This window comes from Equus caballus, chromosome 20, assembly GCF_041296265.1.
Source record: "Equus caballus isolate H_3958 breed thoroughbred chromosome 20, TB-T2T, whole genome shotgun sequence".
NCBI classification, from domain to species: domain Eukaryota; kingdom Metazoa; phylum Chordata; class Mammalia; order Perissodactyla; family Equidae; genus Equus; species Equus caballus.
This window is the reverse complement of record NC_091703.1, coordinates 65,358,452-65,386,161: the sequence shown is the minus strand read 5'-3', so window position 1 is coordinate 65,386,161 and position 27,710 is coordinate 65,358,452. Positions and strand designations below refer to the sequence as shown.

At 40.2% G+C, this 27,710-nt stretch overlaps 1 protein-coding gene across 3 annotated transcripts in view; it reads left to right on the top strand.

The window, feature by feature from the left end:
* Positions 1–27,710, top strand: part of COL9A1 (collagen type IX alpha 1 chain) — an 82,214-nt gene that overhangs the window by 25,829 nt on the left and 28,675 nt on the right. For all 3 annotated transcript variants that reach the window (XM_070245774.1, XM_023625142.2, XM_023625143.2), the window contains 18 exons: positions 3,198–3,251; positions 3,510–3,545; positions 5,414–5,437; positions 5,800–5,853; positions 7,109–7,162; positions 7,806–7,838; positions 8,572–8,628; positions 10,078–10,131; positions 14,583–14,636; positions 16,880–16,933; positions 19,748–19,801; positions 21,201–21,254; positions 21,381–21,434; positions 21,568–21,621; positions 22,046–22,099; positions 22,753–22,797; positions 23,851–23,904; positions 24,003–24,056. In XM_070245774.1, coding sequence (XP_070101875.1) covers positions 3,198–3,251; positions 3,510–3,545; positions 5,414–5,437; positions 5,800–5,853; positions 7,109–7,162; positions 7,806–7,838; positions 8,572–8,628; positions 10,078–10,131; positions 14,583–14,636; positions 16,880–16,933; positions 19,748–19,801; positions 21,201–21,254; positions 21,381–21,434; positions 21,568–21,621; positions 22,046–22,099; positions 22,753–22,797; positions 23,851–23,904; positions 24,003–24,056 — 897 coding nt within the window. The remainder of the gene's footprint in view (positions 1–3,197; positions 3,252–3,509; positions 3,546–5,413; positions 5,438–5,799; positions 5,854–7,108; positions 7,163–7,805; positions 7,839–8,571; positions 8,629–10,077; positions 10,132–14,582; positions 14,637–16,879; positions 16,934–19,747; positions 19,802–21,200; positions 21,255–21,380; positions 21,435–21,567; positions 21,622–22,045; positions 22,100–22,752; positions 22,798–23,850; positions 23,905–24,002; positions 24,057–27,710) is intronic.

Sequence of the window (27,710 nt, the reverse complement as noted above, 5' to 3'; positions counted from 1 at the left end):
CAATATCAATAGAGATATACTTATAGGCCCTATTTGCTGTGATGTGCTCAGTGAGCTCTGTAAAACAGTATTTTGTTCATTCTTATAGCATCTGTCTAGGATAGGCAGAAGAGGAATTAGAATTAAATATAGGAATTATAGTTAAACCATGCCACTTTTTCCGGGAATGAGGTTAGAGCATCCTCTGAAGGTATACAACTATTATCTCTGGCTGACGCTATATGATTAGGATAGTGAGTTGTTAAGAAATTTTTCTGGGGGCCGGCCTGGTGGCATAGTGGTTAAGTTCATCTGCTCTGGATTAGCGGCTGGGGCTTGGCGGATCCCTGGTGTGGACCTAGCACTGCTGTTCAAGCCGCGCTGTGGCAGCATCCCACGTAAAGTAGAGGAAGACTGGCACAGATGTTAGCTCAGCAACAATCTTCCTCCAGCAAAAAGAGGAAGATTAGCAACAGATGTTAGGTCAGGGCCAGTCTTCCTCACACACACAAAATTATTCTGAGGGGCCAGCCCCATCGCCGAGCGGTGAAGTTTGCATGCTCTGCTTTGGGGGCCCCAGGTTTCGCCGGTTTGGATCCTGGGCACGGGCATGGCACTGCTCGTCAAACCATGCTGAGACAGCGTCCCACATAGCACAACCAGAAGGACCTACAACGAAAATATAACTATGTACTGGGGGACTTTGGGGAGAAGAAGAAGAAGAAGAAGAAGAAGAAAAAGACGGTTGACAACAGATGATAACTCAGCAGTTTTAAAAAAAATCATTCTGAAAGTTGAGTGTAAGTGGAAATAGTCAGGCATTGAAAAAATGTGAGGGGCCCTGAAGTACAGTGCCCGTGGTTAATATCTAGGTTTGTTGTTTGTTTGTTTATTTGCAGGGCTCCTTCTGAATGAGGTTCTAAGCTCCCAGAGGGCAGGAAACATGTCTTATAGTTCTTGTGAACTCTTCACAGCATCCGGAGCATGCTGACCATATAATGATGACAAGAATAGGAACAGCTCGCATTTATTCAGGGCCCACTGTGCCAGGCACTGTTGTAAGCACTTTGTGTGTAATATCCCATTTAATCTTCAAGATCACCATATGAAGCAGATATTAATGTTATTCCTATTTTATAGGTCAGGAGACAGAGCACAATACAGTTAGGCAACTTGTCCATGGCTGCACAGCTAAGTGGCAGAGTAGGGATTTGAACCAAAATGAAGATGATGTGGAGGGACAAGTGTAACACCCCCCGACCTAGCAGGCCAACCTAACTGCATTCACTGGTGGTGCATAGAGCGGGTGTCAGATGCCAGGGGAACTGCAGGATTGTAACAGGCTCGCAGGCCTTGTCCTCAAGTGGCTTAAGCTTCTCTACATGACAATTTCATTGCAGAGCTCACTGTAGCATCTGCAGCAGAATGTATTTTCAGTTTAATTCAAAGAGCTTCTGCGTGACAGACATAGTCTGTCATGTCTTATGGGAGACACTTTAAAGAAGTGGGCTGGGAGCAGCCTCCAGGTTCTCCGACCATTTACTTGGTTCTGCCTAATTATTATGCAGCTGAAATTCCACCCTATTTAGTAGCTACTGTCCTCCACTCATGTCAGTCATTCCAGGCACAGGTTGAAGACGCTTAGTTGGCTGCATGTGTGAAAACCGAGCAGGTTAGTCTTGGAGGGTATGTATGTGACATGGGATTTAGAGATTCCTTTACTCAAACATGTAGTGAGGTTTATAAACTCTGTGTGCCATGCACACCTCCAGCGATGCTCCTGGGTGAGTGGTTGGTTTGCTGAAATACAAAAGCCAACAGGCTACAGGTGCTTAGTACTAAGATGTTGGGGCTTGTTCCCAAATTAAAGCCTTGTAATTAGTCTAGGGTGATTGAAAATCAAAGACAGTCTGTCAAAAATTCTATTGTGTGTGTTTAATAATTTCCTTCTTTGGTAAATTTCCAGTAATTAACATTTTAAACTCATTTTTTCCTACTTCCTTTGATTCGCTCTTTGGAGTTATGAGGGAAATTAATTGATGCAGAGAAATGTAAAAATGTTGGCCAATAAAGTAGTTTTCTATAAAAATTCCATGAAAGCATTTTATTGGTATTTATCCAGACTATGACCAATTAAATAAAGATTTCAGTAATCCATTTTTGAGTAGGGCTTTTGTATTTTCAAGCAATCCCTCCCTTGATTAATATAATTTGAGTCTTTTTCAAAATCTTGATAATAGAAGTTTTATGAGATATTTGTGTTTGTATATGTATATGTACACATATATACAGATACATATATTTATCTTTAGGAAGCTGTAGTTTCATGATTCCAGTTTAAGTGACAACATCTAAAAGTGTCAAAGAGTAAAGAAAAAGTTAGAAAATAAAAATGCATCCTCACTAAATATGGAAATTCAGTGTATATGTAGTGCTGTCATGCTTCAGTATCTATTTTATGTTGAGGATGATGACAAAATAAGTACTGATAGGGAAAATGAGGTGTTTGGAAGATATGCTTTAGTACTACACATGGGAGTTATGAATGTATTTTATAGTAGTTGGCTTAAATTCTACATATTGAGTGGCACACGTGAAAATATATACTTAATTATCACAATTTTTACTAAGGAAAATACCATAGCAACATGCATGTTCTCAACATTTCAACTTTAAAGTTAATGTTCTTCAGTAAGCAATTGTCACAGGAAGAAGATGGTCAGGGGGCTTTAGGTGGCTATAAGGCAATGATGAGATTGATTACCTTTAATTCCTATTGAAGAAACATTTTACTAGAGAGATATAGAGACATTTAGTACTTTTATTTTATAAATGAAGTCAAGAAGGTACAGAAACCTGGGTAAGTGGCAGAGCCAAGACCTGTTGTCCCATCAAACTCGGCTATTAGAACTCTGTAATTGTTATATTGCGTTTTTTCAAAGCAGAGACAAAAAATACTAATTGAACTCAGTGATAAAACAATGCAGTTAGCAGGAAATTAGCAATATGATAAAATTTATCAACAGAAAGTAACTAACAGGCAGATCTCATGTTAAACATGATCTTTGAGTAAGAATATAGAAAGGTATTTCTTTATAAGTATTTACATCATACATAGGTAACCATCCTGTACATAATTAATAAATAAAATTGAATTATCCATTGAGTGGTTTGCCCAGGGATGCTGTAATAGTTCTAACACCATCTTGCTTTGTTAGGGATTAACAGGACCTGACGGATCCCCTGGCTCTGTTGGACCAAGAGGACAAAAAGTAAGTTCGCCACCTGTATTAATTGCTGGCATTAATTAGATGCTGAAGTATACTCTAATTGTAGTGTTTGCAAATCAACTAACAGATTAATTGTGAAGCAGTCGAAATACACTTGTTCAACTAAAATTGTGTTTTAGTTAAATTAAATTAAAACACCAAGATGGAGTGTTCTAATTATCTCAGTTATTTATGCAATTTGCATATTTACATATTCATGCTACAAAAAGCCAAGTACAATGAAGTTATTTTTATTTTTAGGGAGAACCTGGTGTTCCTGGATCTCGTGGATTTCCAGTAAGTAAATATAAAGTGACAGAATTGAAAAATCTCCTCTCTTTAGGTAAAACTCTGCCTTTGTGAAATTTTTAACGCAGTTTTCTACATAATACACACTGTGAAGGAGTTTATGACTTATCTGGTATGGTCAGCATTCCGACTATGAGTAGAATAACTTTAGAGAAATTTGAATGTCAGTATAAAATGCATGTCTGTTTGCAGGTGGTATTTCCCTACAGATAACGCCTCCTCCCTCATTGATAGAAAACCTTTCTTGCATAACAACAGCAAATCTAAGTAGACCACGGCATCATACCGCTTTCTTCACAACTGGTTGCATCTCTGATGAAATATCAGCCATCAGATGGTATTGCCTGTCTGATTCCCTGGCCAGTCTTTTCCTGCGATGCACACTCTAGCAGATTTGTGTATTTCTATCTCTAAGAAGACGAGGTTCTCAGGCTAGTTTTCCTTTCTATTTTGCTCTTCATTCCTCTTTTGTTCTTGTCATTAATCTGTATTTTTCTCCTTGTTTTCTTTGCTTTCTTTGCCATATTTCAGCATCTGTTGACTTTTCCATTATAAGCCTATTTTCAGAAGTGAATAGCTTGCTGGCATTTCTCCCATATTTTTCAACTCAGAGCTCAATATCTTATAAGATGACTTTTTTTTTATTTAGTGAAATTTATCAAACATCTAGGTTTCTGATAATGAAATAACTTATTAATTACTTTGGTATTTTCAAGCATAAGACTTATTTCCCCGAATTGATCTACATATTGAAATGTTCACATGGGGTAATTTTTCAAAGAATGTCTTGAAAAAGTCCCGCTTATCATTTAAACATGCTGCTTATGTGAAATTCTTGCTTGTTTTGTCTGCCTAAATAATTAGAAATAATAATATTATCAGAGGGTATACACTGATTCCACTGGATGCTTTGCATATAGATATTAGAAATAGTCTGGAATGACAAGCTAAATGAATATGGTGTCAGAGAGAGCTGTGAATAAGGCTCTTCAAGCCAGTGCAGGAGAGAAAAGAGGACTGAAGAACCCCAAGGGGGGAGAATGAAACTGGAAAGCAGCGAGAGAAAGGGGTTCAAGGCAGCCGATGTTCACTTCATTAAGTTCAAAAACATATAGTCAGGGTTTATTATATAATAGGCCCTGTGCTAGGAATTGAGGACAGGAGGATGAATAAGATGTGGGTTTAGTCCTTGGTTATATGCACTTTGGTGTTGCTAAAGAATGGGCAGTGTAAAGGAGAGGGAGACGGAATGACTGGCTTTGACGTCAAATCCAGCATGAAATGAGGATCCCATCCTAGGTCATTTCAGGAGTGACGCCATTTTATTGTCAGTAGCTACTGGATTTGGTGTCTGGAAATACAGCCCTACTTGTCAAAGGAGGTGTGTTTTTGACTCTTTTTCTCCCCTGTCCCTCTGTGCTGAGTGTTTGTTTGGGGAACTTCCAAACATCACACTATAAATTGTAAAGCAGTGTATTGTATTGTTTCAATGTAGGTTTTTTATAAAACACAACAAATAAAAAACTCAAACTGTCAGTTCTTGATATATCTCTGTGAGTGATAGCAAGTTCTCCTGAGGGCAAGCATGGATGGCTTCTTCACTTTGATTTTCTTGAAAAAAAGAAATTTGGAAAAAATATTCCTGGTTAGCTTGGGCATCAAAGGAATATCTGAGGAGCTGAAACAAGCTTCTGCTACCTTTAAAAGCAGAGCCAGATTTGCTTGTCTTACTCAGTGCTTTCTTTAGAATGAGCATCATGTATTTATTTAGAGATAGATATATAATTTGTTTTTGAACTGGATGATGCCTGTGTCGATATCTATACTACGTAACACTTTTTATTTTACTCTTTTAGGGCCGTGGCATTCCTGGACCCCCTGTAAGTACCATCTCTTGTTTTATTTTTAAAGTCTATATAAATGGCCTATTCCTCAGATCTCAACCTTACTCTCCAGCTAGCACTCTACCCAGTCGTGTTTATAGTGTCCTACCTACGTGATCTTAGGTGGCTCCTATGACAGCACTCCTATTCTGATAAACAGAATATTTTATTAATTTAAGAAATTTCTGTTCCATTTTAAGTAATTAAAATTTGGTCAAATGAGTTATTGTCTCATTTGGAAAACAAAGCTAGCATAGATACATACTTCTAAGTTGGTTGTTTATCGTATTTTATATCATTTGTGGTAGATTGTAAAAACATCCATCCATTACCATGTGCTTTTGATTTGTTGACTTTAGGGTCCCCCTGGGGCAGCAGGACTCCCTGGAGAGCTTGGCCGCGTTGGGCCCGCGGTGAGTACCGCAGTGCATTTGGATAGGCGTTTGTGGTTTGACAGAAGATGTTACTATGGAAGGCAGATGGCCCTAACTGCATGTTTTCTCTGCAAATCCAAGAAATGGCAGATGAGTTTCATTCTAGTTCATATTATTGATGGGATCAGGGATCATAATGGTGCCTCGTTTTGCTAGAGTGATTTTAATTTTTTTCCCAAAGTTTTCAGCTAAGCTTTTCTTCTCACCTTCCAGAATTAGTGATCAAGTCAGGAAGTGTCACCTCCATTTTACAGACTCTGAGCCAGGACTGGGGTCCAGTGTCTTGTATTAGACTCTCTGCATGAAATTAAAGTGAACAGCCTAGATTAGTACCACGTATATTCATGTTAGGACTGTCGAATCATAATCGAGCCAACCGGAACTTAACCTCAGGCAATAAAGAGCTAAACTTCATTGAAGAAATTGCTGGTAGTAAGTGCTTCATGTGAATATTCAATAAATTTTTCAAAAGTGTTGAAATAGTGACGTCATGTGAAGAATAGGTAATTGTAAACTCATTGAGAGTAGGAGCCACGTATTATATACCTTCTTGCTCCTCTAGACACGCTGTTTGACAAATTCATTTCCTGAACAAGTGAAAGAATGTGAAATGATTGTTAAATTAATTCTAAGATGCTTTTGACTTCTTGTGGCAGAACATGAAGAAGGAAAACGTATGCCAGGAGTAAGCTCTGGGTGTTCAGACTAGGTGGAATCCATTTTCTTCGAACGGCTTGTCTGGACTTAGCATCTTTGCTGTTTCCTCCCACTGGCGAGAGAGTCCAGTGGCTGACGGAGGGATGGCTGTGGGCGCGCAGCGCGCCGCCGGAGGTCCCTTCCAGCCCAGCGCAGGCTGCGTGCCGCCTTCTTTTGCTGCCTTTAGCTGGATGGTCCTAGTGGCATGGGCTGTGCCAGTTCCCCTGGAAATCAACTAGGAAAATATGGCGTGTTTCCAGTTTGTTCTCGGAGGAGATACAGTGATCATTCTATAGAGAAGAATTGGCGTCACTCTTTCCCCATCTCCCTCTGCCTTTGGTCAGACTGGAAGTCCTTTATGCTTCTGGTTTTGTGGAGCTAATTGGATTACGGGCCACCCTTCGATTTTGGTGGCAGGTCTATGCATGGCTGAGCTCTGTAGGGTTTCTAGCAACATCTTCCTTTCATGCCTCACCAGTTTTAGGTACTGTGTTTTGACATGTGTATAACCAGTGTTCACAATTTTCAAATAACTTAGGGTGACCCTGGGAAAAGAGGACCACCGGGCCCCCCTGGCCCCCCAGGACCCAGCGTAAGTTATTTTCAGCTTGAACTTCTCTGTGTCTGAGAGTCGGGATTAAAGAAACCTAAGAACCAAAAATGGAAGTACCTGTTAATCAAGCCATTGTCCTAAAATTCCAAAATGGCTACCAATTTTTTCCCCCATTCAGAGAGTGGGTCTTTTTAGGCCAGAAAAGTAGAGGCATCATAATAACTTAAAAGGTGAATTCACAGGGACTGGCTTACTCATAGTATTTGAAGTCCTTTGAACTTGTGATTTCCGAAATGCTCAAAACTTGGGTGTATAAAAGGAATATTTTCAAATGAACTAGTTTTTACAAAGAAGTTACACAGTAAGCAATTTAAAAAATAAGAGTTTAAGTAGGAGATAATTCATATTTTAAATTCATGATTCAGAGTTCCCCATTTTTTCTGTTCGGCCTCTCATTTCATCTGCCTCTGCAAGAAATAATCTGTGATTTAGGGTTCTCCAAAAAGAATATGCCCATGAGTCAAGTTTTTAGGATATTAGCATATTATATGCTGCTATTTGTTCCTTAAATGTTATTAAAAAAATATATTTATTATGTTTTACCCAATGAACTTTCTATTATTGGTAGGTTTGAATTAAGCTTTGAACTATATTCTTAGCTTTAATATCCTCTTTACTTTAGGGAACAATTGGCTTTCATGATGGCGATCCATTGGTAAGATGACTTCCTTTGAAAAAAGTACAGTTTTAAGTCAAAGACCGTGTAATCTTCAGATGAATTCTCTTTAAAATGATCTCTCTGGGATATGTGTCTTTCTGTGTTTTACTTTACTCAGATGGCAGAGTGATCTGTAGCACCGGGGGACTGGTGCTTGTGTACACTCAGACTGAAATGGATTTTCTTTATAGGAATATCTTTGTTTTTCCACAATCTTTTTACTTTATGACTAAGGCATGCTTTTCACCAGAGCACTGCAATTTTAGAAGATAGAAATCAAGTCACTCCCTTTGAGCCTTGTTTTACTTACAGACTAATATTCAGATGAGTGGTAAACAGCACTAGATGCAATTTTGGCCCGGTTGATGAGGCATGTGACCCTCGGGACAGAACTGTTCCATGCAGCGGGAGGGGACAGGGATCAGGTGGTGGCACAATGGGTTGCCTAGAAGCATTTTATTTCTTTGACAAATTAAATCTTAAATAAATATGGCAAAATACTAACATTTGTTAAATGCGGGCGGTGGATACATGGGGAAAGGTTTCGTTATATTCTTTTTACTTTTCTGTAAACTAGGAATATATCCAAGTTAAAAAATGAAATAAAAAAAGAGATAGTTAATGAATACAATTGCATTGGGGTTCTGTGGCTGGAATCCCTGAAAAACATAACATTTTATCATAAAGTGGAGGCTCTAGCTTGTGCACTCTCTCTCTCTCTCTCTGGCAGTGTCCCAATTCCTGTCCACCTGGTCGCTCAGGATATCCAGGCATACCAGGCATGCGGGTAAGTGAACAATTTCAGAATTTTATTTTCTAGAGTGTTATCCATGGAGAAAATAGAGCCTTTCCTTTAAACACTGGCCTTCCTGGTGCAGAGACCCCATGTTGATGGATTAGGCAAGTCTGTGTTGGCTTCGTCTGTGGCTTCGTCTGTGGTCCCTATTCAGTCCTAGAAATTCCAGCTGGTGCCCGTGACGAGTCCTTCCCCCGAGATCCAGATGTTTGATTAGACAGGGCTTCTGTTGTTCTGGGAAGAAAAACCAACAAAATGTATCGGATTGAGAGACTGTAGAACACCAGACTAAGGTTCAGAGGTTTGCCTCCTATGAGGGGAAACGCCAGGAGATTGTGCACATAATGTGTGTGAGTGAAACTGTTTTAGCTAAAAAAAAAGTTGGAAAAACTGTGCAGAATAGGTCAGAAAAGAAGCTTTCCAAAAGTTTTTTTCTTGCTCTGCCATCATAATTACTTCAAAATTTCCCATAAAAATAAAATAAATAAACACCAAGTGCTGGGGCTAAATGGCTTTCTCTCTCTCGTCTGAGTCTGAAGTGATTTTGAAAAATTCCAGACCAGTGGAGTCCTGCTGTGATCTGAAAGGCCCCACCCCCACGGCATGGTTTTCCAATTATGGTTTTCTCTAACGTTAGTTTTGGTGAATTCCTACAACTGCAGAAGACTTGGGCTTAGATTGGTGTCTTATTTCTCACAAAGACTTGCAGTCTTGGAACAAGAAGGGCTTTGAGGGTGAAAGCTCTGATGGATTTAATTCTGGAATTGCCCGTTTCACATCGGCCTCATGTTTCTGCCCAAAGCACACCTGTGCTTGGGACAGGTGGCCTGATAGGAAAAGAAAGGAGTCTTCTTCTCGTGCTGTGCAGCCTTCACGGACTACCCTTTGTATGTTTCCCTTTGTACTTGAAACCGCGTGCGAGAAGAGGCAGGACGGTGTGCATCTGGGGAACCACTTCTTCCACCAGCCCTTCTTCCACCTCGGGGGAGGGGATGGGTGTCGAGGAGGCAGAGCAGCCTGCAGAGAGCAGGGGGTAGATAGCCAGTTGAACTGGGTCAGGACTGTCACCTCCAGAAAGGAAGTTACCGATGCTGGAGAAGACTGAATGCTCTCAGCACAACTGGGAGAGGGAGTTTGGGATGGAGTGAACTAGGGATCAGCAGGCAGTGAGTCATGTTGCTGAACCAGATAGTGAGCTCTTATTATTCTAGAACTGTGTTTTTCTATTAACTAAAACTGGTATTTGTCATATACAGCACTCATGTTAATGCACATGGCATTATTAAGGTCATTTGAGGCAGTCATTTCCTTTGTGACATAACCTTTTTCTTAGCAGCACATGGACACAGATTTAGGGAAGCGAGATGACTTTATGAGCCTTCTGACCACTTTCTGTGCCAAACCCAATACAATTTATTTGTTTGTTTTTGCATTTGTTAGGGTCATAAGGGGGCTAAAGGAGAAATTGGAGAACCTGGAAGACAAGGTCACAAGGTAAGGAAAAGGAACATTTAGTGGGTAAATTGTGATTAGGAAGTGGTGGTCACTTTCATTTTAAGGAATTCTAAGGAATAATAAAGCACGATATTTTACCCTTCCTTTTCAAAGGATGATTGACAAGTTCCCCACAGATGCACCAATATTCTGAGCAAGCATAATAGCCTAATGTTGCTCAGTTACAAAAGCACAAAGAAGCACCACACATCTTATTCTTTCCTGTGCTGCTTTCCTCTTCAAATCCATCACACTCAGCCCTTTTCTTTGATGCTTTTAATAGTCAAATGTTATTCAGCTAGTCTTTCCACTCCACTAAACAAGATTTTATGACAAGTGTAAAATTTTATGACAAGTTTTGCTTAGACTAGCAAACAGAGAAGTTGGTAATTGGCTGACAGCTTCTCATCTCAAGTTCTGAAATAATTGATCTGTTTGTTTCTGGCCTCATTTCCATATAACTTAGATTTTGAGGAGTCTGGAAGTTAGCGATAGAACTTATGTTATTATCTGGGTAGAATTATGAAATCCATAGCATGACTTGCACTGGGGCTGGCATGTCTGCAGAGAAGCCAAGGCTGAAATGTAGAGCTGGGTGACCTGTTTGCCCCTTTTTCATCCACTAGGGTAAATAACCTTTAAGCATCTAAGAACTTGACTTCTCTTAGAGTAGAATTTTTGTCCCTGTTAATTCTATAATATTTTACAAAGTCAGACTGTTCTTATTAATGTGGGTCCTCTAGACTGTGTCGACTATGTCCTTCCGTACCTTTATGGGGTAGTGGCAGAAGGTCACTCTTTTTCTTTGGAAGTCAAGAGCTGGAGAGGCAATTCATTAATATGTTCAGGCACTAATATCCTTGAACTCCTTAGCTAAAATCAGTCTGTTGAACAACCTCAGATAATCAGGATAAAAAGCCTATTCTCTGTACCCTATTACAGTTTGGACATTTATCTTAAAATTCTTTTATTACTTAGGCTCTGAATAATTAAGGCATTTTATTTATCTAAAACAAAACGGCTGTGTTCTTGATGTCAAATTGGAGAAAATTAAAAAAAAATTTAGTATTTTGGAAATTTTTCTGCATTCCTCCATTGAATCTTAAAACTTGTAATTTAAAAAATTCAGTAAATATTTATTAAGTACCTGTTTGTGCGAGGGTTTATCCTAAGTGCTAGGGGCACAGAAGTGAAAAAAAAAAAAAGAAGTCCAATTACAGGGGACTGGCTACATTAGATATCACATGTCCATATAATAGAATATTATCTAACCTCAAAACATAGATGTGTGAGAATATTAAATTACACCAAAAAGCTATTCGTGAGGTAGTGGGTGCAGGAAAGCAGATGTCGTTGACTTCTGTGTCTTTTGGTGTCATGCATCCTTCCTCTTTCTTTGGAACTTTTTCAGGAACTTTCACTCCCTCATCCCATGGGATTTGTGGATGGAGCCGTCAGTCAGAGTATCTCTCCCCTCTTCCCATGGAACTTATATTTTTGATATCTATACAAGTTAGTTATTTGGACTAAGTTTAGTTTGGTCTTCAGTTAGGAGCTTGCAAATATTTTTAGTGTGTCAGGTAATGGGCCAAAATTTTCACTGGAAGTTGTTGAAAACTCCTTCAATTTATTTCATGTTTATGTCACTTAAAAGTTTCAGTGGTGCCTTTGAAAGTGACATAAGAAGATGGGATGACAACAGCTCATTGAAGAATGAGCCTCCAAAGGGCTAGTAGATGCACTGACCTGTGAACTGAAAGCAGAATGATGAGGCACGAAGAGCCTGGAAGGCCTGAAGTTTGCATTCTGGTTCACAATTCTGCCTTGAATTTGCTCTACAAATTAATGGAGATTTAAAAAATTATTTATGAATCGTCAAAATCTTTCAGTAAAACGGTAATAAGTTGCTACTCCTGAATGTGTCCTTTAACTTCATGGCTATTGATTATTTGTGTGCTATTCATCTGCTGGTGAAATATTTAAATCAATTATATTACTCAAGTTTTATCAAGAATCTATGGGAAAATACCCCAAATCCTGCTAATGAAAACTTCAGTGGACATATCCATCACTGTTGGTTTGTTTGTCAGGTAGGGAAATGCAAAGAGCATTTAATTAGACACATGTGTTGATTACCCCATGAACTAGCTTCCCATTGAGACTGCCTCTCCCCACTGTCAATCATATGTTCTTATGGGATACAATCTGAATATAATTATGAGACTAAAACCACTATCTAAGACTCCCATAATTAATTCAAAAATCAAGTATAAATAATTTAGGCAAAACCTAGCTTTTGCATTATATGCCAAAATGTTCTATACTAATACTGCTGTTAAATTTTCTGTATTTCCTTTTGTGTTTGTGCGTGTGTGTAAATCTATAAATGTAAGATATAGTTTGTGGAGCAAGAACATGGGCAAATTGAAACATGTAATAAACAATAGAAGTGGGGGCCAGCCTGGTGGTGCAGCGGTTAAGTTTGCACATTCCGCTTCTCCGCGGCCTGGGCTTCGCCGGTTCGGATCCCGGGTGTGGACATGGCACTGCTTGGCACGCCATGCTATGGTAGGCATCCCACATATAAAGTGGAGGAAGATGTGCATGGATGTTAGCTCAGGGCCAGTCTTCCTCAGCAAAAAGTGGAGGATTGGCAGTAGTTTGCTCAGGGCTAATCTTCCTCAAAAAAAAAAGAAAAGCCCAATAGAAGTGGATTTTTATCTAATATTGTGTATATAATATTAAAAATGAGGAATTTTTCTTATGATTAATTTCACAATTTAAGATCTCCTTGGGGCCGGCCGTGTGGCGGAGTGGTTAAGTTCCCGCACTCTGCTACAGCAGCCCAGGGTTTCGGTGGTTCGGAGCCTGGGCACAGACATGGCATTGCACTTCAGACCACGTTGAGGTGGCGTCCCACAAGCCACAACTAGAAGGACCTGCAACTAAGATAGACAACTATGTACCGGGAGGATTTCGGGAGATAAAGCAGAAAAAAAAAAAAAAGATCTCCTTTAACGCAGGAGGTGCATGGCAGTATATCTATTGTAAAAAGTAAAAACCTTGTCAGAGGGAAAATAACTTTTTTCAGAGTCAATAAAGTCATCTTCCTGTAAGAAACAGCAGTTGGATCTTTTTAGAATATACTAACATTTTAAAGTATATCAGAGGTATAAAATTAATATCAAAAAGTCAAAACAATAATTAGTTGGAAAACATAATGGAAGAAGATTCCATTGGCGATAGCTACCAAATAGTCAAAATTCCTTAGAACAAACTTAAGAAATGTTCAAGACGGATGTGAAGAAAAAAGCAAAACTTTATTGGTGGAAAGAAAAAGAATAGATTTGACTAAATAAGAAGATACACTGAGTTCCAAGATAGAAAGATTCAATATTGTAAAGATTCTAATTCTCACCATATTAGTCTATTAATTTAATGCTGTCTTAACACAAAGCAAGTGGTACTTTTGTGAAGATCTGAACAGCAATTCTAAAGTTCATCTGGAAGACGAAACGTTTATGAAAAACTGAAAAATAAGAGTAACCATAGATGAAAAATAAAGGTGAAAGAATTCTCTCTACCTGAGATTAAAATGTATTATAAAATTTCAATGATTAAAATGTTGCGGTATTGGCAACATCACACAACAGATCAGTAGAGCAGAATAGGAAGCCTATAGACAATATGTTTAACAATTTAGTAAATGTTAAAGATGAATTTTCCAACCTGTGTGGAGAGAATCTGTTATTCAGTAAATGATATTGGAACAACTGGCCAATTACCAGGAAAAAATAAAAAGATGGATTTCGACCTTGTATTTTACATCAAAATAAATGACTGATAATTAAAGATTTCTGTGTAAGAAATTAAACTATAAAACTTCTAGAAGAATGAATGAATATTTGTATATTTTTGGGGTGGAGAAAGCTTTTCTATAAGTGACATCAAAGGTATAAGCTATGAAAGGAAAGACTGATGTGAACACATTTAAAAAATTTATACAATCCAAAAATTATAATAAGTTAAAAATGAAAATCATGATTAAATAATATTGCAGTTATGGAAAAGTCTCCACAGTGTGATCATATTTTCCTAATAATACACACCTTACAGCACACACACACACTTGGTGCATGAATGTGGACATACTCGCTCCCTCTCTCCCTGTCTGTCCCTCTTTCCCTTCACCCCCTTTTCTTTAGAAAAGCATCTAAAATGTTACCTGTATTTATCATTGGAAGATGGGATTTCGCTGACTTTATTGTATTCTTCTCTGTATTTTTGGAATGTCCTACAATCAATGTGGATTACTCGTGTAAAATAACTTAAGGAGATGTACTACAATAATCCGGGGATGTCAAATGAATCTAAAGGGGGCTGAGTAAGACCGAGCTTATTTCTTGTTCATTTGCTAGAATGACATTTGTGTGCTTTTCTGTGCTTTTCAGGGTGAAGAAGGTGACCAGGGAGAACCGGGAGAAGCCGGAGCTCAAGGACCTCCAGTAAAGTCTTTTAAAAAGATATTGAACTAGGATATGCAAATAGTCTTTTTTCATGAATTTTGGAATATCTTCTACTCAGTATTTGGATTAACATCATATCCTCTATTTTTCCACCAAGCCAGCATTGGGAGATTACTATTTTTTCAAAAGACGAAAGGGTCCCCATTGTACATTCAAGCACTGTTTTAACAGAAAAAGTTTACCTATAATTACAAACATTCGATTACTGGATTTCAGGCCTAGGCAGTCTGAAAGCAAGGACTGAACACAGGAGGAAGACGTGTCTTTTATGCTCTGTGGTGCTATCACATGATATAGTGAGAAAAGTTCTTGCACCCTGAGCATGCAGAAGGTATACCATCCCCTGGATTTAACGTAGCTTATGCCAGCATGTCATCATTATAACCAGAACATTTGTAATTGCTCAGGGTTATGTCTTTTAAGAAAAAATTGGTCCCTTGTGCTTTGGCAGATTGCTGCAATAATATGCACAGTAGGGTAATTGGGGGCACCGACATACTTAGATTGAAAATGTTTTTTAAATCAGAATTTCCACTATTTTTGTATATTTAAGTGGAATTTTTCACTTTTTTTCTTGTCATAACACATAATAACAATTGTGGAAATAATAATTTCGGAATATTCATTGACCATTGCAATGATGCTAGCCAAGGTATGGACTACATCAACGACAAGCTCAGGTCCTAGTCTCAGAAACTAAAGAGTAGGGAAGACCACTGCGGGCCTACCCTTTCTTCTTTGCTTTTCCCTGCACAACTGACCTTTCACAAAGGGTTCAAGAAGGTGTGCAGACTAGTGCTAACCTGGAGCTCCAGGGAAATCAAGCTAAAGGAAACGAGTCAGAGACTCTGTAAGAAATGGCCTCTGCTTTGAAGCCTCGTGAGAACTTTAAGGGAATCTGGGGGAGTTTGAGGTGTTTGTTCAGAAGCTTGCCTTCCCTGAGCCTTTGCTATGAGACAATAAGGAGATGGACTCGTTTCACAGGTGGGAGATAGAGATAAATAGTGTAAGAGACATAAGCTTTTTTCGATCTGACGAAAATTTGGTAGGAGCTTCAAGTTATTTTAAAAGCCATTCCCGAAGATCCTCTGTCAGGATTTTGCAGGCAGCATTTAACAAAATGTGTTTTTATGGATTAAGGATCTTTGATGGGTGCCACATGGGTCAAGTGGTCCGCTGGGGGATGTTGTTGGTGCTTGCTGACCTTCTGGTGTTTGGGAGTGGATATGTTAAAATGTTTCTGTAAAATTCACAGATTTTCACTTTTTAAATGTTCATCTATAAAGTAATGCACAGATTTTTTTAAAAATATGCTTTTTGGAACGTCTATACACAAACTCTGTTCTTCAAAGTAGTCACATAGAGGGACAATATGTGTCATTCTATGTCACTGCTACTGACTCGAGTATTTTTGGAATTCTTTCTGTAGAATTACCTTCAGAAAGAGCAGTTTTAATCTGATATGGCCACCTCCCACTTTATGTCTTAAGAGGCTATCCTATGCTGGATCATCTTGCACATTTGTATTTCAGGTCATTCCTAACTGATCTACACAGAATTTGTGACTAACACTTCAGTACTGAAAGGGAGCCTAGAAATCACACCCCACGCCCTCGTTGTTGGGATCACCCACTCCTGAGCTTGAGATGGGCTGAGATCTGCTGCCCTGGGCTGGAACTCAGAATGCCTTTATCACAGAAACGATGTGATGAATAGTGACTGCAAGTCTAGAGTGGAGACTTCAGTTCCATTTATAGGTCATAGCTTTCGTGGGCTAGTCTGGGAACCTGAAGGCCTTTGGTGGCATACATTGGCAGGGGGCAATTATTCCAAGGTTTAAAATCACAACCGTGTTATGCGTAACCAAGTTACAAACCATGAAGCAGGTGGGAATGGCAGTTTATTCTGCCTGTGAGTTAAAAGATAGGTCAAGCACATTACCATTATTCACTTATGCTATGATATTTACTTTTTTGTCATCAGTAACTGTTCCAACTCCAGGCTTGTGCAAGTGTTCAGAATTTTAAAGAAAGGTTTACCATCAGGATAATTCTCCTTGGATTTTTCTTTCTAAACTAGAACAGTTTGTCTATACAAGGTCACTCTTTCCTAGTGTTGCCTTTGGTCTTGAGAACATCCTTCTTCTGGATGAACCTGTGTGATGAGATAAACGAATGTGCCCTTCCGCTAAAATAGTTCACTTGTCTTTTTCATGTTTCCAGGGAGCTCAAGGACTGAGAGGCATCACCGGCGTAGCTGGAGCCAAAGGAGAAAAAGTAAGATGATGATGATACAATATCAAAATGTCAGAATATTTAAACTTTTGGCCATTTAAAAATATCTTCTTATTGTCAGGACCATCACTTTTTATTTTTTTATTTGGTTCTTGGTAGATGTTTGTATAACATTTCTGTTATAAACATAGGTGATAGAAATGAGTGGTATGCGTGATACTTGTCCAATATTATATGTGTTAAATTATCTCCAGTAAATAGGAGTAAGCAGGGCAGTTTTTGTCATTATCAATAGTTGAAACTGATAGCACTGTCGCAAGACCTGGAGAGCAAGGGAAATGCAGGGGAGGGTGGAAGGGAGACGTGAGGGAAGGCAGGGTGCCCCGAGGACGCCAGGGATGTCTGTGGCTCTCCTGCTTGCTGAACACTGAGCTCTGCCCACAAGGGATCACACGCTTGTGGTCGGAGTTCATCAATCTGTCCTTATCCTGGTCTCAGAGACCAGATTCTCCTAGCATTTCCATAGCAAGGCACACTGCGAGATGCTGAGGAGACTCAAGGAGGAATAAAGATTTCAGCAAGTTTGTTATTTATTGGGAGAAACGAATACGTAGATAGTTAATAACTACAATACAACAAGAGAGACATAAACTTGAGGGCAAGTGGTATGAGGGGTGAAGACGGAGAGGCTAGTCTTGATAGGGGAACTGGGAGGGCCCGTGACGGAGGCGGCATCGGAAGGGTGCCAGGCCCAGAAGGATGAGGTGTTGCTGTTGGTGGAGGATGGGGGCCCGGGGACGCTGGGCTGAGAGAATATGCTGAGCGAAAATGCTGGCGAGCTGGATGTTGGTGACGTGCTGTGTGTGTAGGCGGTGGCTGACTTCTCTATCAGATTTTAAGAAAATGGTTGTCACTTCTTAGAAAGCATGTTAGCAAAGCCAATTTGTAGGCCCCAGAAAATAAAAAAAGCACTTTTGCCCACCCTCTCTTCCGACCTTCACCTCGTTCTGCAGAACCTCTCTGGCTGGTTTGTGTTGTTCCGCATGGAAGCACAGAGCCTGTTATTAACAATCACACGAGAGCAGCTTGACGTTGTAGGCGCTCAGTAAATGAAATTAAACCTCTTTTTAAAAGAGATGCGTGGTTTTGTTCACAAAATAATTCCTTCAATTTCATTATTTTCCAGCCTCTTTCTCTGTCTCTCCTAGGTATTCTCATTCTGCCTGCCTTTCTATTCCGTTTCCTCTGGAATATTTCTTTTCTAAAAACACCATCTTTTAAAAACCATATTTCATATTTCCTTATTCATATTACCTTAACTAACATTCTGTGAGCATCTCTTCTGTTATAAAATAATGAACCCAAGTTATTTTAAAGTTGCTCATACTTAGCCCTTTTTGTTTTTCTGGGTTTAGATTGTCTCCTAAAAAAGACGACTCCTCATTTTGAACCCAATTACTGTTCTTGATTTGCTCTTTATTTCAGGTATTTTTCTACTTGGTATTTTTTCAAAATTTCTCATTTCCTCTGATTTCTGTCAAATTGCTTTCAATATTAAAAAAGAAAGTCTGCTCGTGAACTCAGACCCATGGAGTGGTTACCTAGTAACAGCAGTTTGGGTCCGAGCTCTGCTGAACAGCAATGAGAGAGAGAGAGCGAGCATCAAAGCCCTTCCTATAATGCGGAGGCCACTCAGTCTCACAACACGAGGTGAATGATGAATTCAAGGTCTTTTTCAGGCCTTCCGAACCCCTTCCTCCATGCTGAACGAGGAATGCCTTCTGCTCTCTCCTAGTTTTTAGGGATCAAATAATTTTAGGGCTTGGGGGTGCCTCTGCTTCAGTTGTGTTTTGTCTTTGATTCTGCCTGTGTCTGAATCTTTTATCAAAAGCTTTCCAATTTTTAATTCTTACTACAGATGCTGTCCGCCTGGTTTTCTCGACCTGACATCTATCCACTACTCTTCACTGTTTTCCATTTGTTTCCTCATCTCCCATCTCACTCCTGCTCATGAGGAGGTGGCCCTTTCATTGAGTTGCCCTTCTGCCTTCTCATTCACTGGGTAGATGAGAAAATGATTTAAAGAAGGGGGTTGTATTTTGTCGTGTAATATATGTAGAGAGCACTGAAAAAACACCATGGTTTTGTTTTAAAATCACATTTTGATTCTTATAACAAAAATAAGGAGGTGATATGTATGATATGTAACCAAGTCAGAGATAATAGACAGATCTATAAAGCTCCGTAGTTCTTATGCCATCGCTTAGTAGGGTGAATCTGTTGTTGAGAAAATAGATCGATTGCTTTATGCAAACTGAACATAATATCTATCCAGGATGAAAGAGGGGATGCTCAAATCATTGTAATGCATTCTTCCCAATCATGTGGCTGGACTTCTGGTTCTAGATCTCAGTGGAAATCCAGGGTCCCAGAAGCAGCCCCGCAGCTGCGGCAGCAGCAGAGTCCATGGCAGCCATTCTTTCAGGGCTCCGCTGTCTTTACCATTAATGAATTCCCACGGGAATCCTGAGAACCTGGAGGGTTCTATAGGTTTATCAAGCTCTCTAGATAGGTTTTTCTTTCATGTCAGCAATCAGGAATAGATGCAGAGTTAGATTAAAATATCCAGAGTGTTGTCAAAGATTGGATGTAAGTACTTTTGGTGGGATGAGAAGATGTAAACTAGTGTTTTCATATCTGAGGGGTCTCATTAAATACTCCTCGGGGGTCACTGATGAATTGAGCAAACATGAAACCTCCTTTTTATCTGGCTGTTAAAGTTCTTTAGAGAGACTGATGTGCACTTTCACATACATGACTGATCTCCGTTTCACGTCTTTGTCTTGTTTTTGGCAGGGCGCTCGAGGCTTCGATGGGGAACCTGGGCCTCAGGGCCTTCCTGGTGCACCTGTAAGTAGTTTTCCTTCCACGAGATGCAGTGATAGCTTTCTAGCAATAATCAATGATAGAGTTTTTGCTACACACATATGTGTGCAAGTGTCTTTTACATGTGAATAATTAAAATGGAAAAGTGGGCAATAGTTTTTATATTTATTTAAAAAATTTTTAATTAAGACAAGTGTTTCTTTCTTGGGTACAGAGAAATGTTTTTCTGACTTGATGTGCATTTTGTTTTTCTCATAGGTGAAGTCAAAATTGCTAAGTTTTTCTATTTGCTGTGTTTTCCTTTTGTTTCGGTGGCCAGCTTGCTTAGAGTCACAGTAATGATCTCATTTCAAGCTTTCGGGCAGTTCTAGCCTCCTCTTTTTCTAGGATTTCTGATCTCAGTTTTCCATATTCTGACTGCCATTATACACGTGTCATTATTGTAGGCTGCCTCACGCCTTTTCTGGAAGTAAATAAGCTAAAAACCCATTAATTAATAATCATCTATACCACATAAAAAGTAGAAAACGTAAAAGTGAGACAGATTTTCCAACTATCAAGGTGCTGTGGTCCAGTAGGAAAGATGGAATGTAACTGAACGATGCATTATAAGACCAGGCCCCAGAGTGAATGGTAGGTGCCCACGCATGTGGACCTTAGAGGAAGGTGGTCTGGAGAGCCATTCAGGTGGGAAAGACAGCAGGGTACAGGTGAGGAGGAGCGCTGTTGGAGGGGATGGGGGCGTGTGCTGTCAGAGGACTGTCACTGCCTGGCGTGGAAAGTTTTTGCTGAGAAGATGAAATTGAACAGAAAAGGCAGAACCACACTATGGAGAGTTTTTAATGCCAATCTGAGCAATTTGAACTGGTCTAGTAGCTACAGGAAGCCATTTGAGGTTTTATATTAGTTGAAAATTCAACAAAAGCCATATTTTAGGAAGACACATCCTCTCAACTGTTATCACCTATGCCATATAACAACATTAGCTGGATAATTTTGACAGAAGCCATTATTATTGACTGAGGAATTAAATAGTATGGACAAAAGATTGGCATGCAATCCCAACCTCAACCCATGATGATAGCCAACGAGGTCAGTTCATATGTAGACCTAGTTACTGATGTCCAGGTTATCTGCAGTATGGACCTTCATTTTATTATACCCACACATCGAAGGAGCACAGAAGCAGTGTGCACTTAGAATGAAATCAAAAGATGTGTAAGCCTCAGTTATTCCTATGGCAATATCAATTATGAAGACAATAGAATTTTTATAAAGAGATTTCTTGAGCTAGACATCGGTGATGGAGCAGAGCCATTGGGATGGAAGAGCAATAGTAAGTAATGTGGATGGTGTTGTATCATTTCAAAAGTCTATCAATAAGTAACTTTTGCTTATGTTAACAAAATGTTATGTCACACAGGGTGACCAAGGACAGCGAGGGCCTCCAGGGGAAGCAGGTCCCAAGGGAGAGAGGGTGAGTTCAGATTAATCACTACAAGCATGTGCTTTTCAGTGTCACCTGCTGATTACGCTCATTGCCTTGTCCTGAGTATTGTGATAATTGAGCGTGGATGTCTGTCCTTTCCCTTCTGCCCTGCAGGGGGCTCCAGGTTCTAGAGGGATTCCTGGCCTCCCGGGGTCCAAAGGAGACACGGTATGTCCTCAGCTGTAGTCATCAAGGACATTTTTCAAAGTGATTATTAACTTGTAATAAAACTTCAGAAAATAACGAAGGGAAGAAGAATGTGGCCGTCCCTCAGAGACAGCGTTTCTTTGTGTGTCTTTAGGGCTTGCCCGGTGTGGATGGCCGTGACGGGATTCCTGGGATGCCGGGAACGAAGGTACCATGGGCTTTAGTCCAGCAGCCAGTGGGGCGTCCTTGCCTGGCCAGCCACGCATGGCATTTCCATTACCACGTTCCTGCAAGATTTATTTAGCTGGTTTTGGCTTTTTTATTCCTTTTAATTTTTTAATCAAGTGTCAATTCAAAATACTTATTAGAATAGTATGTTTGCTTGGTTCCAGGAAATCAATAAAATTGCCCCCTTGATGAAAGTAGACTGAAGGAAACTGTGTATTTTGATAGACTGTATGTCCTCAGTCCTCTCCCACCCCCTGCCCTGAACAGGGTTACATCATAAAAGTGCGTGTAAGGTCAGATGTGGGGGGAATCCTTTTACTTAGAAGGTCTGTGTTCTTCCTTTTCTTAAAAACGATACTGCCGTTCCCATGGGTTCAATGATGCGATGAAAACCTTTTTTTCAGGGTGAGCCAGGGAAACCTGGGCCTCCTGGTGACGTGGGACTGCAGGGGTTACCTGTGAGTATCTGATTCTCTCAGTGTTCATTGGTTTATATGCATGTTTTGAAGATACGAATTTTGGGGAGAAACATATTAAGTGTTTCATATTAACATATCATGTATTCTTGGCTCTTTGGAGGCAAAAGTTTCAAGTTAATAAGGGATCTTGGTAATATTGAGGACTGGCCTCCAGTTTAGTATATCCAACACTTTAAAAATGATCAGTTAGGGAACATTAAGACTCTCGATAGTACTGAATCTTGGTTAGATGTAGCACTTTCCTGCCATTCTGTTTTTCTACTTAAAGCTTAGCGTTTTCGATGGGTCCTCATTTTGTTATTCTGAACATGAAATCATGCCGATTAGAACTCCTGTTGACCTGAAAATGGTACTGGATTCTGATTTGGAAGTTCATCCCTAAGGACAACTTTAGTTTAGAGGTGGGATTTGCTTCAAGAGTGCTCCAACTTGAGCCAGATACAGTGAAGCACTCCCTCCTAAACTGTGGACAGCTCTGTAACTGACTGCAGAGTTGGGAACTAGAAGTCTCCCTCACACTAAAACTTTGAGGTTGTCACATGCCCTCAGCCCCTTGGCAGAGTGCAGTGGGCCTGGCATCTCACAGATTCTCAGACGAGTGATTAAACCCACGGCCGTGTGCATTCTTTCAGGGCGTGCCTGGAATTCCTGGTGCAAAGGGTGTTGCCGGTGAAAAGGTAAAAGATGAAAACTTTTAAATTTATACTTTTCTTCATTTCCTTATAATTTGATTAATATATTTTATTTATAATTTTTAATATTTCTAGCCTGCCTTTTATTTTCTATTTGACCCTAAGGAGAAATCAAAAAGGCTTTAAGGCCTCAGATGCTAATTTCTTTCTCAGCTCCGGAAAGAATACTTTGACAAAGTATTGCTGATTCAACTTCCTTCTTGAAAATGTCTTCCTTGGCCGGTATCAAACAGAGAAAGTTTTATTATTTTTTACCACTTAAAGTAAGGAATATATTAATAAACCGTAGAAATTATGTCAGTGAATATTAAGATGATTTAGCTTAAACAAAAAGATATTAGGCATTGCGTTCTCATACTGATCAATCAGTGCTTATATTCTAGTAATTAAAAACAGTAGGTGGAAGAAAAAATTAAAGGGATACAATATAGCTTTACTTTAAATAAAATGGACAAACTGCGAATAGTGTAGACACTGGTCACTATTAGGTTACATGGCTACAGCCCTCCAATCACAGTGACCCACAGCATCCTGAGCTGGGACAGTCTCGAATAAGTGGATGGCGGAGTTGGCATCCCCAGACACTGCTTTCCCTGCAGCTCACTGACAGGGTTTTCTCAACAGCACATCCCCCTATTTCCCCATGTTGACCTGATTCTTTATAATTTTATTAGTGTCAATGTCAAGTAAAAGGGCTCAAAGAAGGGTATTGGAGGTGGAAATGGTAAAGGAATGACATATATAATTGATATTGTGAAGAAAGAAAAATCCTCTCACATTCTCGTCTGGCTAAAGACCTTCATTTTTTGACATTTTTGACACCTTTTACTACTTCTGGGAATAACAAAACAGTGTCCTGAATCTGAAGGACTTTGATACATCCGCCAAGAGAGAGACTCTACATCCTCCCAAATTCTCCAAGGGAAGTCAGGAAACTAATGCTTTTAAATGTGAGAGATGCCCAGTCTGGGTCAGACAGGTTCGTGGTTGTGTTTACTTGCTGCGTGAATTACTTTCAACGTCGCATTTCACCTTCAGGGCAACACAGGTGCTCCCGGGAAGCCTGGCCAGTTGGGGAATTCAGGCAAACCGGTAAGATGCCGTTTTGCCTTTTCATAAGTTATAACCTTTGTAGTCACTAAGCAAAGGATTAGGGAGTAACTTCTTCTCTCCCTGCTTCCTCATGACAGGGCCAACAGGGGCCACCAGGAGAGGTGGGACCCCGAGGACCCCGAGGTCTTCCTGTGAGTATGGATTCTCTGTAGAACTTCTCCCGAGGGCCTTCTTGGGGCTTGCTGGGTGGGCCTCTGTTCATTCATCCCTGCGTGAATGCCCTCTGATGTTTGAGTGTGTGCTCATCTAGACAATGAAACAGGGGCTGCTGTTTAGATATACAGTAGGTTTTTTTTTTCCAGAAAGTGGAAGCAGAAATGAAGTATTGAAAAAAAGCATGATGACACATTCTGCTCTCATCCCATGTTGAAGGAAATATTTTAGTGTGATAACAACAACTTTATTAAGATATAACTTGTCCTATATAATTTACCCATTATAGTGTACAATTCGTTGATTTTTAGTATATTCACAGAATTGTGCAACCATCACTACAGCCAATTTCAGAATATTTTGATCACCCAAAGAAGAAACTCTGTATCCACTTGCAGCCATTCAACATTTCCCCCAGCCCCTCAGCCCTAGGCAACCACTTGCCCACTTCACATCCCTATAGATTTGCCTGTTCTGGAAATTTCATATAATGGAATCATACAATATGTGGATTTTTCTTGTGTTATGATTGGCTTCTCTCACTCAGTGGAATGTTTCAAGTTTCATCTATGCTGTGCCATATATCAGTACTTCATTCCTTTTCATTGCCAAATAATATTCCATTGTGTGGATACACCATATTTTATTCATCCATTCATCAAATGGACATTTGAGTCGTTCTCACTTTTTTACTGTTGTGAATGATGCTGCCATGAGCATTTTTGTACAAATTTTTGTGTGGACATATGTTTTTATTTCTCTTGAGCACATACCTAGGAGTGGAATTGCGGCATCGTATGGTAACTCTGTTTAACCTTTTGAGAAAGTGCCAGGCTTCTTTTAGTATGAGTTTGTAAAAGTGTCTACTTTCCAGCAAATATGGCAATATGTTTCCTCTTTAGATATAGTTGAATCCTTAGAGAGAAACTGCTTAGGAAATTAAACATTTTGCACTTAAATTTAACTTTCAAACATTCTCCATGGCCTTCAGTTTACATTCTTATTTTCAAAGTCTGCTGGGTGAAAAGAACTCCAAGTTAACAGAGAAGCATTTCCAAATATCATTGTTACTTCTTTCAAAGCATTTCTTAGGCGCGCTGAATGAGGATTCTCATGCTTGAGGAAAGTGAACTATTCCAGGTGTCTTACAGAGTGGAGAGCGGAGTTGTTCCACTTCTCTCAGATGTTTGTCAACTGACCGCTACCAGGTGGTTTCCAGAAGTTTATCTGCAGCCAAAGAAACTAGCTACTGTTCCTCATTATGCTCCTTGCCCACTCCCCCCTCACTTACTCTTTTCTTCTCTCTTACTCGAAGGCAGGCTGTGAATTTCTAATTAAAATACTTTTCTTCAGTTGACTGTCAAAGCAATGAGGTTGTAGCTGGATCACGTTTCTAAGACAGTGAAGATGCTACATGACCAGTCCAGGAAGATTTAACAGTGCGGGAGAGGGCTCTGGAACTTTGAGAATGTTTACTATCACGTCTGGTATTCACTTCATAGAAAGAGCAGAAAACTGAGTATTGTTGAAGGAGCGCTGACTGAGCACCTGCTGTATGCCATGTCACACAAAGGATGACGCGGGTGGAGAGGGCTTGACCATCACCAGTTAAGTGCCATGGGATGTGTAATGGAACAGACTAGAGGCAGAACCACAGAAAGAGATGGAGGGCATTTAATTCTCTTATGTGAGGGGGGGCAAATGGGAGGAAGTTATGCCTGCACAGGTTTTGAGCCTGATGTAGGTTTTCAGTTTTGAATTTCTGTAAGAGTCCAAATTCTTCCATTGCTCCTATCACTGAGGCTCAAAGCCTTGGTGCTTTTCTTCCATCGTATTTCCTGCCTCAGGAGGACCTGTTGAGTCTACAGCCATCTTTTCAAGGTCTCTTACATTTGATCTTTTTCTATGCCCTCTCCTGCCTCCTTGGCTGTTGCCTGCAGTGGGCTCCTGGTTTGCGTTCCCAGCTCCAGTCTTTTCTTCCCCTACCAGTGTCACCCAACAGGGGACGCTGGTGTGTTGGTTGGGACAGTTCTTTGTTCTCTACAACTCTCACACATTGCAGGGTGTCCAGCACCTATAAGCTCTGTCCTGGAGCGCCAGTTGTGTCCCCACAGTCAGGTGACAAGCAAAAACGTCTAACACAGTTCCAAAGGCCTGGGGAATGGCAGTGCTCCTGGTCTGCACGCTCTGCCATATTCTTTTTTCCAAAGTACAGCTTCTATCATCGCTTCTCTTCTCCATTTAAAAATCTTTGGTGGATCTCCATTGACAATAAAAGAAAGTCCAAAATATTAAATTGTCTGTTTACCCCCTTGTTTTGCTTCCCACTTCTGCCTTGCTCAGAGCCTGTATTCAAGTCAAGCCAGACTCCATGCTAATTCCCAGATGCTCTCTGCTCTCCTCAGCCTGCCTGGTTTCTCTTGTTATATCTTCATTTACACAGCTTTCCTCGCCACGTCTCTGACTCAACATCCCATGTGCTCTCTTAGATGTGATCAAAATGTCAATTCTACAATGAAACCATCTCTGACCCTGCCCCAAACCCCAGGTAGAAGTGGTCTCTCCTTATTCTGAACCCCGTAACCCTTGACCCCTTTTGGCTTCTTTTGGCCCCATGTGGAAACTGCTGGGTCTGATCCGCCTTTGTGATTCTGCATCTCTTTACTCAAGGGCCGCTGTAAGGTAGTGATCAGTAAATATTTCTTGAAATGAACTGGAGGTAAAATAAATCCTGCTATGCTGCTTATGTTGGAAATAATTGACTTCTCACCTACTATAAATTTTTCAGAAAAATGTCAGGAGAGGTTATAAATATTATAGTTCTGCATCAGAGTTTTAACACCAAATCTACTTACTGAAAGAAACATTTGTTTTTTCATTTTCTGTCATTAATTTCAGTTTCATAGCTAAGTTTACACATTTTCAACTCTTCCTCATGAGTTTGATCAGTTTTTCCTGCAAATCACAAATCGAGAAGCTGAGTAGAAGGGATAAAAACCTATTTCTAATGTGTCCTACTAATGGGCTAATTGGAGCAAGTCTTTGAAATTAAGTGGTATTGCCCCTTTCCCCACTGTTGTTCCATCAACTTTTGCCAACACCACAGCAAAGATGATTGGGGTTTTTTAGCACTCTCAGTGATGACACAGGAGCACGTACCTTTACCACTTGGACGATGCTTCTGGCTTTTTCCATCATGCTCTGCTGGGGTTATACCCGGGTCTGGGTGACTCTTGGTTTAGAGCAGGCAAGTGGCTGGGGCCTCGGGATTGGGCTGCCATGCTGTGGCTCCTGGTCCACTTCCCTCTCCCAGGCTTCTCAGAACTTGCTAGAGCTTTTGCTGAGTGGGTTGTATTTGCTCTGCCCTCGTGGTTCTGACTGGGGTGAGTGCCGTGCTGTCTGCCTCCAGTGTTCTGAAGCTGACATGCTCCTGGAGCACAGAGCCTGTCTCACTCTCTTCAAGGTGCCCACTGCCAACCAAAACCCTCAGGCACAGACGTTCCCACATGGGGTGTTGTTGAATGATCTAAGCTGCCTTCATACCCCACCCAGGCCCTGGAATGTTACCCCTGTCATCGATAATTTGTGAAGCAGCCATTAGTGATGGTTATGTTTTAGACGGGTTTTGATCT